This window comes from Vollenhovia emeryi, unplaced genomic scaffold (assembly GCF_000949405.1).
Source record: "Vollenhovia emeryi isolate VEMERY1.0 unplaced genomic scaffold, V.emery_V1.0 DF939165.1, whole genome shotgun sequence".
Classification (NCBI taxonomy): Eukaryota; Metazoa; Arthropoda; class Insecta; order Hymenoptera; family Formicidae; genus Vollenhovia; species Vollenhovia emeryi.
Genome location: NW_011967201.1, coordinates 1,447,416 through 1,458,131, shown reverse-complemented (window position 1 = coordinate 1,458,131; position 10,716 = coordinate 1,447,416). Strand labels below are relative to the sequence as shown.

The 10,716-nt window shown below is 46.2% G+C and overlaps 1 protein-coding gene across 1 annotated transcript in view; it reads right to left on the bottom strand.

Annotated features, from left to right (window-relative positions):
- The window catches only part of LOC105564430, a 38,371-nt gene that overhangs the window by 22,061 nt on the left and 5,594 nt on the right, over positions 1-10,716 (bottom strand). The window contains exons 2-3 of the mRNA XM_012016785.1: positions 5,458-5,881; positions 741-811 (exon numbers count right to left, since the gene is read on the bottom strand). Of these exons, the coding sequence (XP_011872175.1) occupies positions 741-811; positions 5,458-5,647 (261 nt within the window). The 5' untranslated portion in view covers positions 5,648-5,881. The remainder of the gene's footprint in view (positions 1-740; positions 812-5,457; positions 5,882-10,716) is intronic.

Below are 10,716 nucleotides of genomic sequence, written 5' to 3'. Positions count from 1 at the left end.
GTTTTCCTTTCTCCCTCGCGCGTGTCCGCGCGAGAAATCCGAGCGGGACACTTCGCGCAGCACGTGACCGAACGGCGCGCAAGGCGGTGATAATTCTTTCAGGAACGGGCTCTTCCGGCCTCGTCGTGGCGAGCGAGCGGAACGCAAGAAAACAATTCGATATCGTCGCGGGAATAAAATCGATCGAGCCTGCTTAGAAGTCGGTCGGATCGGCCGCTATTGAGATCCGATAGTCCAAGAACCTCTCGAGATACGCGGTATTCGCTACGCTTATACTTGGCGCGAGGCACTACCGTGTCTCTTGATGGAGATTTTTCTTTCGTTGCGCCGCAAAATGGAGACTTCAGTACCGCAAGGTAGGCATCCGTCGTGGCATACGTTGCGAGTGAGTGAAACGAACGCCGGTGTCATGAGATATTCAAGGAGGTGAAATTCCTCGAGCCTATTCGGTATCCAAGAAACTCCCGTTACTCCCGCTAATTAATTTTCGGAGACTCTCGCGAGACTCTCCGTTGCTCTTCGTTCTGCCGCAAGGTACTGCCGGTCACTTGCGTGATATTTCTGGATTTACAGTTACTTTTATTATATCACGTAGCCCGAGTAAGCATATGTGATAAAGTTGTAATTTTATAATAATTCCGCGATTCATTCCAGTCATTTTATGCGCTACGTCTTACAGGTTCGCGTCCCATAGCGAGATAAAAAAAAATTGCAAGGACTCGTGGGAGTCCTTTACTCACCCTGTGGGGATAGGCGAGGTGCCACGTGACGTTGAAATTGCTTCCTGCCAGTAACGACGTCTTGACGTGGCCTGAAAAACGACGTTTGGAATATCAAAATTAGTCTGTGATCCCGCGAGCGAAGCGAGACCGGGCGATGACAAATCGCCCGGCGCGTTCCGCACTATCGGCGATCAATTCTGAAAATTCGCCGCCGTTTAAAAGTCACGACGAGGCCCCGATTCTGGCCTCGTTCCGGAGGTCACCCGCATCGCTAAAGCCTGATCTACAGCGTGCTCTTTGCGTCTAGAAACATTCTTGTGGTCGATAATTAATACGTTTCAAAAATTCGCGCAAGTGGATAAATGTATTGTTCACTGTACAATCTTACATTGTCGACAACATTCTTAAGCGTTTCGATTTATTTATATAAAACAGAATGCTTCCAGATGCAGAGATCACATTGTAGATTCGGCTTAAAGCTTCATCTACAGATCTAGAAACATTCTATTTTGTAGTCGATAAATACGTTTAAAAAATTTGTGCAGGTTCACCAAATTGTACGTTATACATTGTGCAATCGTACACTCTGGACGAATTTTTAAGGCGTTTCTATTTGTTTATATAAAATGGAATGTTTCCAGATGCAGAGATCATATTATACAATAGTTTAGGCTTAAAGCCCGATATACAGATGTAGAAACATTCTATTTTGTAGTCGATAAATATCGTTTTAAAATGTTTGCGCAAGTGGATAAATTGTATATTGTTCACTGTACAATCGTACATTGTCAACGAAGTTTTTAAGCGTTTCGATTTGTTCATGTAAAATAGAATGTTTCTAGATGCGGCGAGCACATTGTAGATTAGGCTTAAGTGCCATTCGGAGGCGCTCCGGGAATGTCGCGGGACATTTCTCGCCTATTAATTCACATTCAGCCTTCTATCGAGCATTCCATCGCGAGCCTTTCGGACGAGGCGAAAGTTCGGAGCGAAGATGTACCAGATGTGAGTCACACGCGCAATTTCACCGCCCGTTTTAGGAAAAAGGATCACGTAACCCGAACTACGTGCGTAAATGAATTTAATCGCACGGTCCTCGAAGGAAAAACTATCCGTGTCGAGCGGATACTTTGTTAATTTGATCCCAGCCAAGGTTTCTAGAAACGGAAATTCCAATTAGAAATTTGGAAATGGGACAGATATCTTCCTGCGCAACACAATCGCGATAGTTCACGTAATTATTTTTCCACGTAATTATTTCTCTTTTATTACGATAATTACCTCAGGAAAAAAAAGGGAGGGGAGTCCCGTACCGTAGGAAGCGCCAAATCCGCGGAGTCTATGCATTAATTTAATATAAATGCAAATAACTGATTACCCTCCGGTACTTTTAATCAACTTTTCCGGTATTACCGTAATGCCGGTCCCTTCCGCTTCCCCAAGCGTCTCCGGAAGGAAAGCGGTTCTTCTCTTCCACTGACCGAGCGGAGCCGCCGGAGCGGCTCGATTAAATTACAACCGCGGAAAGAAAAATTTATTGCCGCGTTCGCGCAGCCGGTATGCGTTAGCGCAATCGTAGAGGCAGTCGAGTCAAACAGCGGCTAGTTTTATTACAATCCAGAATTCAATGTGAAGCATGGCAACGTTGATAAAAGTCGCGGGGGAAATCAAGTAAAGTAAATAAAATGAAACAAGGTCCGTGTAAATTTGTACTCGCACCACAAAAATGTTCCGAAGTCCTTTTCGGAAATGTAAATTGATCGGCGCTATTTCTCAATTTCAACGTGGAAATTATTAAAGATGCACGAACTATTCGAATCGAAGGTGAGATTCGGTTCGATTCGAATTTGAATTATTTTATGATTCGAATCTGAATGGTTGTAATACGAACCGTACGTATTGTTGGTCATATAAAATCACATTTCCCGTTAATAAGCAAAAGAGTATGATCATGTTAATAAGCACCTTCAGTGGGCGCATTGAGTACCGCTCACTGGGCAGTTAAGCAACAATTGAATGCGATTACCTTTGGATACAATTATAGGTTTTTCGCCCAACTGTTTCAGTTACTACGACATTAAGTAGGGTATGTTTTATTAATTTTATATTAAATGTTTTCATCTTAAAACGTATTTACATTTCCTAATCAATATTACTTTTCCACGTGAAAGTATTCTTGGCGTTAAAACGCAATCTAATAATAATTATATTAGTTAAAAATTATATGTCAACGATTCGATTCGAAAAAGGAAATTCGATTTAACGTGAAGAATCCTTGGCTCGCACATCTCTAGAAATATTAATTATTATAGCGTTGAAAATTGTGCAAACAACACGTTTTATCAGACCGAGAAATGTACTTGCATCCTCTGTTCTTCTTCTTTCCACAGCAGGTTCTTTAATTATCGAATGGGAAAAAGTCATCGAGAAGTAATATAATAATACATAATTGGGCCGCGTAATCGGGCAGTGTCGGCAAACACAAGATACAATCGCAATCTTTTAATTCGTCAATTACAGTCGGCGTAAATGTCACTACGCAACCGCACGCACTTATGTAGCGTGACGCGCGCAGCTCGAGCTGCAATTTTCCACGACCGGTTACGCGACTTTTTCGCAATTTCGTGCGACGCGTGAGAGAATAAGTGGCGTGGTACAAATTAATCACCGCCCCGATAATGAGCGAGAAGGTGGATGTAAAGGAGAGCGGCGGAGTCGGCGCGCGGAAAAAGAAATCTCCGCGAAGAACAACTCGTCGCCTTCTTTCCTCCGTCGTCTCGCTAACGAATAATTCGCGTTACCCACACGGGAGAGAACGATGATATCTCTCTTTTCTCCGCCGCTTGCGTAACCCGTGCGGTGCCATCTACGGCGCGGTCTTAATTACGCTTTCGCAAGGAAAAATGAGGGGGAGGCGGGAGGATCGATGACACCGTGCAAGGTAATTGCGACGACCTCGCGGGCTGCGTCGCCGCGCGGCGGCGCAGCAATGTGAAAACGCCGCGATCGTGACAGTTGCGGCCTTCTTTTTCTCAGCTTTCCACCCCGCTGGCTTCGCCATTAGATCGTCCAAAAGAAAATCGGAACAAAAAAGCCAGGGGGCCCGGGAGAGAGTAAGTAATAACACCCCGCCGGTTTTTCGAGCCACGCTTCTTGCCGCGTGAGTGTTCCAGGAGGCACGATCGATCCTTCAAGCACGATCGAGTCTTAACTCTTTCGCTGCCACAGGCCTTGAGGAGGAAACGACGGGAAATATGAAACCCCGGGTATTTTCCCAACTCAGAAGGGTCTTAAATATCCGATTAATTATCAATCATTACTTTTACACCGTGTCCACCTCTCGCACCTCGCGCGCGCGTTTAATCTCGAAATTATATCTTCGGGTAGGAAGGAAGGTCACCACCGCGAGCTTCCTGACGGTCAGCCCCGCGCTCTGCCCCTCCACGTAGATGCGGCCCTGGGTATCGGTGGTTAGGTACGCATAAAACATGAAAGGTAATGCCCGCGAGTACCGAGAGGCTCACGCGCGCTCCCTTCATGCAAGCCGGTGAAAGTCGCTTCGAATCGGACTGACTGGCGGCGACGTCGGCGGGCTATACCCTCCACTGGGAGAGGGAGATCGAGCGTCCGCGTTAATGTCGTTTTCCCATAGAAACCCGTGGCCCCCTGCGCGCCGTCGCTCCATGCATTCAACCCTCCCGCTCCCCGCGCCGCTCCTCCGCAGCCGCGCGCGAAGAGCGCCTATTCGCCGCGGTTTCCGGAGAACGCGAGGCACTCTCGACGGGCCCCTTTGACAGCTCAAATCTCTGTCACGTGCGTATTACGCTCCCGCCTCCCGCGCGTCTCTGACATTTCGCCCAAGTTTATTTCGGGGAGTGCTCGCGAAATTACGAAAACACGTTTAGCAGTGCTTTCCTGTTTTTTTATATAGAGTTTCTCTTTTAATAACTACAAACTTTCGATTTCAACAAGTGCATCTGACTTTCGTCCATTGATATATGTATATTTTGAAAAGTTGAACCGTGAGAATATCACAGTCCGCACATAAAAATATTCATTGTACTAAAAAACAGTATCCGTTTAACACAAATTATGCAATCTAACGGCCAAATAGTGTTTTCAATAATTAACAACTCGTTAACTATTGCGAAAATTGCAAAACGGTAGCGGACTTTTCGACTCATTGTCAGTCTAATCCGCTCTCTTCGTAAATAAGAGGTGAGGCGGGTATTACGTAACGCCCTGTATATGAAGGAAAGTTTGCGATTGCGGGACGGCCGCATCTCGCAGTGCGCTTTAATTAAGCGGTAGGCCGGGCTAAGGCAGCGATTTTTAACAATTAATAACTCGTTAACCGTTGCAAAAATTGCAAAATGGTAGAGGACTTTTCGACTCCGGTCTAGTCCGCTCTATCCGTAAATATGATGTGAGGCGGGTATTACGTAACACCCTGCAAATCCACGCTAAGGGAGACCCCAAGTCGACCACCCGAACGGCACACGGTGTTCTGTACATTTATAGAATGTATCCACAATATACCCAATCTTCTGGGAGAATATCCTCGATGATATGCTATACGTTTACGATACTCTCCGCACATTCTCAGATATATTACACACGTGCCGTAAGGATATTAGGAATTCCAAGATGCGGGCAGACGCTTGAAATCTGACACGCAACGTACACTCGGATTACGTACGCTATTTTAGTACAATAATATTAATAACAAACTCACCACGTGGCATGCCGCACGGTGCCGGTGTTCTGGCGTTATCCAGGAAGTCCAGATCGTAGTGCCTGGCACGCGGGAACGTCAGAGCCACGTGAGCGTGGGCGGTTCGCCAGGACGTCATCGCTATTAGCAGCACCATCGGCAGCGTCAGGAACGACGCGAGAAGCGCCGAGCGTCCCGTTCTCCGCGACATCGTCCTTCCGTGGGAGCGTGCCTTCGCGAGAGAGAAAGCAGCCTTTAAGCGGAAAAGGACACAGCGGCGTCCTTCGCGACGTCTCTCTTCCGCGTTTTTCCCACCCGACGAGTTTTCCCCTCACACCTCCGAGATCCTGCACCTGCTGCTCCTGTTGCCGCCGCCGAGTCCTTCCGCTCCGCCCGGCATAGGCGGCGAGTCCAGTCCGCTCCTGCTCGCTCCGGCGAGGCCGATCTGAAAGTCGAGCGATGAACTTTGTTATTTACGATCGATCCTCGATCTCGATCGCCATTCGAAGCGATCGGCCAGCGGCCACGGCCGCGCTTTTCTCGAGATCCGCATCCGGATACGAGAAGGCGCGTACTCGGGGCGATAAAAACGTTTACTGCCCGACTTCTCGTCTGTACCGACGTGAAACGCGACGCAAAGTGCAAGGCTCGGCGAGCTAAACTCGCGATAATTAAAGGATCAGGATGATCGAGCAGCCGAGGAGAAACTTAAGTTTTATAAGACTAATTTGTCTCGAACACGATCCGTTCTATTCTGTTTCGTAGGCATCGATTATTTGATCCTCTCTCAGGAGCGAGAAGGCGAACAGTGAAAGTTTCGCGTGACAAAGAATGATAAGAAGTGAGAATTTTCGCATGAGTTTGCCGAAATCGCGCACTCGGGTAACGTTTTTTTTTTCTTTTTCGGCACGCGAACACGTGAGATTTGAATGGAGAGATTTGTGTGAGAGACGAAAAGGTGAAAAGTGAAAAGTGGAAACGTTCACGTGAGGATTGCACGATTGACTGCCTGCCCGGTCGCGTGTTAATTCAGCCGTTCGTAAAGACGCGTGGGAAATGGCTCATGTGAAGATGAATTCCTCGTCTATGCAGCGAAGAATCGACTCGCGGAAAGAGGGCGAGTGCCGTAACCTTCGCTGCGTTTTATTCGCAATTACGCAACGCTTGGGCTTGCAGCGTTAACTTGAATTTTTGTAGCAATACATAAAAATCCGGCGCTCCTAAATAGGCAAAGAAAAGATGTCGCGGCATTTCTGCTGCGAGTGTTTGATATGAATTACATAGAGGAAAGTATTATAAGAAAGGCTTCTAATATGAGATGGTAGGTTTTCAACATCCAAGTTCAATCACAAATCTTTATTCGCGACGAGTCACACGATCCAACAATGAATTTTCTACTAAACAGATTTCACTTCAGGGGCAATAAATTCACATGGTGGAAGCGACAGAAGTGCATATTAATTTAGCACATATCCTTTATATTAGGAGCTTATCTCATAATAGAGGACTCTCCTCTACTCATTGAAAAATGTCAATTTCGTTAAGATTATCATTCGAGATCTAATCGAAGATAGTGAGACAGAATCGAGCGAAAATGATCGGGACTCTTGCGGAAAAAACACTCAAGTTTTGAGTGTTAACAATCGATTGTCCGAATTTACTCTCAAATTCGGGTGCAAATATTTAAATCTGGGTCTCAAATAAGGTATTACTTTTACGGACAATATGTACAATTCCAGAGGACCGTTCAACGACACATTATTTTCTAAGTGACTCATCGATTCGCGTCCGACAATTATTTTAACCGAAGTTTATTTTATAGAACAACACATTGGCTGAAGAGGGTCACATATAGTGACCGAAACGTACTTATTTATTATATATCATTGTAAGACATGTAAATTTTGTTAAATTTTAATATATGACATTTACCAAAAATCTGGTGCTGGCTCACATTGCCCTATGTCAGTCTTCTTTTATACAAACATATCGATTAATTGTGAAGACTAAATTTATATTTTATCGGAGCCTTAATTTTATGATTTATTAAATCTGGGTGTTTACGCCCGAATTTGAGAGTAAATTCAGACAATTGAGTGTTAACACTCAATCTTGAGTGTTTTTGCCGTAAGGAGTGAACCACGGAGCGCTTGCTGGAGATATCCTTTCGGCAATAACGACATATCGATCTCCGTGTACATAAAAAGGACGGATTTAGTAGCGAAACTTGCATATTCCGCCGGAAGCATGCCATCGGAAGAAGAGGCGCGCCTACACAAATACATTCGCAAACACGCCCGCCGGTCCCTCTCGGTAGCTTTCGCCGTGTTGTACACGCTCGTTTCTTTGCGCAACTCCAGCGCCCGTTAATCGGCGATGATGTACGTCGGCATGCCAGACGCGAGAACGTAATAATTGCAAAATAAACACGTAACGAGTGGATCAGAAGAGGAGCCCGGCGTGGTGGTGGCGGAGATGCAAAAGGTGGAGGCGGCGAGCGTACTTTTCCTCGACCCGCTATCGATCCTCGCGATCGCGCCCGGCATAATTCGAAGGATACCCGCGTGTCTTACACGAGACGACCTCCTTGCCCACCACCATCTCCTCCTCCTCCGCTTCCGTCGGCGGCGGCGGCAGAAGGACGCGCGTAGAAGGAGTTCCGAGAGCGGTCGCCAGGACAAACGGAAGGGGAGAGAAAGGGGCCGAACGCGCGTGTTTCGTGCCCGTGCACGGGGAGATGTCGAACAATAAACATTATTAACAGTCGGAGGAATAAAGGAATAAGAGCCAAGACAGGGTGTTAAATGCCTAAATAGTTTTAAGCTTTTGATTTGCTGCGAAAAATATTGTCTCAGCCAGAGTTTGAACCTGGACCTCTCACAAAGAACAATGTAGCTGCTGTAGCTAAAACTTAGCAAAATAGGGACAGCTAATATTTTTAGTTGTGATAGCTCAATATTTTGCTACGACAGCAAACCGTTTGCTGTCGCACCTAATACAATAGGCACAGTAGCAAAATATTGAGCTATCACAACTAAAATATTAGCTGTCCCTATTTTGCTAAGTTTTAGCTACATCAGCTACATTGTTTTTTCCGTGTGGGCGGGCGTCTCAACCAATTCGACCACCGAGGCACGTGGAAATATTCGTCGCAATAAACAGTCTAACGTTATTTCGCGAATGTCACACATCGTGATCGAATTCGAAATAGAAATACGAGGAAAACAAATGTAGCTGCCGTAGCTGAATTTCAGTTGTAAAATATGGACAGCTAATATGTAGTTGTGATGATAGCTAAATGATGATAGCTAAATAGCTAAATAGATGATAGCTAAATATGTTGTTACTCTGCCTATTGTATTGACAGCAAACCGTTTGCTGTGGTTCATTTAAAATTGTGGCAGCAAAATATCTTTAGCAAACCATAATTAGCTATGATAACGAACATGTATTTTCAGTGTGCGTGCCGACGTACGTGCCTTATCGCCCTCCCATCCCTCCTGTATCTAACGAAATTAAGAAGAAAAAGTTTAACGACAGAAACATGTCACTGATAGTCGCCAGTGATGACTAAAAATTAAAACAGTGAAAAAAATTTAACTTCTCGAATGTCACATATCGTGATTGAATTAGAAACACGAGCAAAACAAATGTCGCTGCGGTAGCTAAATTCCAGTTGTAAAATATGGAAAAAAGTTAACTTATTTTCACTTCGGAGCCTTATGAATTTATTAATTGTAAAAAATTATAAATTCGCGGCGTGAGTGTTCACGAGACGCGGTGCTCCTTTGTAAAAAAAAAACCATCGTTTCTAAACGAGATGACCGACGTGGAATTGATTATACCCTTACATCCGAGGCTTCGCCACGGTGCAAATTAAAGGAGAGAACGGTTCAATTCTTATTTTTCTTCGGCGAGGTTTTAGGAACTGGGCTATTAAGACACGGATTTTATACCCGGGACGGTCGTCTTTCTTATGCTGAAAATGCCCTTGAATAGAAATGTCGCTTCTGATGCCGTCGCAAAAGGATTCAGGTTCTCTTATATTATTTATATAATGATATCTCCCCTCAACACTCGGTTGCGTGCATTCGCTGTGAGTCACTACGCGGAATGGATGGAAAATCGAACCGGGGAAAAGTACGGAGAGGAATTAATATTTCCGATAGAGGATTAGACACAATTTCGCAAGGCGAATTCCGGCTCTGCTCCTTACAGGTATAGAGCCACACTTTCCATACGGCGTTCGCCGCGCATGGCACGCTCGTGAGTCATCGAAGCCGAGATACCGCCATCGGAACGTGCGTACGTCCGGATCGGTGGCGAACAATGGGCGCGCTGCAGCCGCCAGCCGGTAATTATCTCATCGTTAGCTCCTTCGTCGCGGACGTGAGAAGCGGCCACCGTCGCGGGAACGGAATTCCCCCGAAAAGCTGCTCGACGACGCTCGAGTCGGCGGGGAAACGTTTACTTATTCGTCGTATCGTCAGCCTGGACGCTGAACAAGAATGTATTTTGCGACGCATTTCGCGAGCGAACTCTTTCCCGTCGAGCCTGTCACGCGAGGCGCGGTCAAACGGCGTGAAAATATCGCGGATTGGAACCACCTGCGCGTTGCATAATTCGCAACTGCATGGAATGCGAAGACGCGGCGCGCCGAGGACGGTCTTCCCATGCCGCGGTGACATATCGTCGAGCGACGTCGATCGCGATGAAAGGTGTTCTATTCAGCCGTCGTATGGGAAGCAGCAACGAGAGCAATAGATATGTGCGCACAGCGCGGAGCATTGTTCCCCAAGCGGCGAGGATGCACCGAGGCAGGCTAATTGGTAGAAAAGAAAAGGATTGTCTGTGTAATGGATAATTGAGGATTTCGCGGCGCGCGTGTCAAATCTGAGGCAAATTTTTACGAAGGAGAGAGAGAGAGAGAGAGAGAGAGAGAGAGAGAGAGAGAGAGAGAGAGAGAGAGAGAGAGAGGCGACGGGGGGGGAGAAAGTATCGGTAAAAGTTAATCACAAAGCACAAAACTGTGACGGGTAATATAAGTAGAAGAACGAGAGAGAGAGAGAGAGAGAGAGAGAGAGAGAGAGAGAGAGAGAGAGAGAGAGAGGCGTTAGCGGGACGCCGAATAGTGGCAGCGCTATTCCAAGAGGCCTCGCGGTCGTTTAATTAACCGGAGGAGAATTGTCGACGTAAAAAATTATTCAAGTCTCATACCAGACGCTCCGTGCTTCCTAATACAATCGCAGGAGAAGCGCGAAAGTTTCGAACACGTTAGAG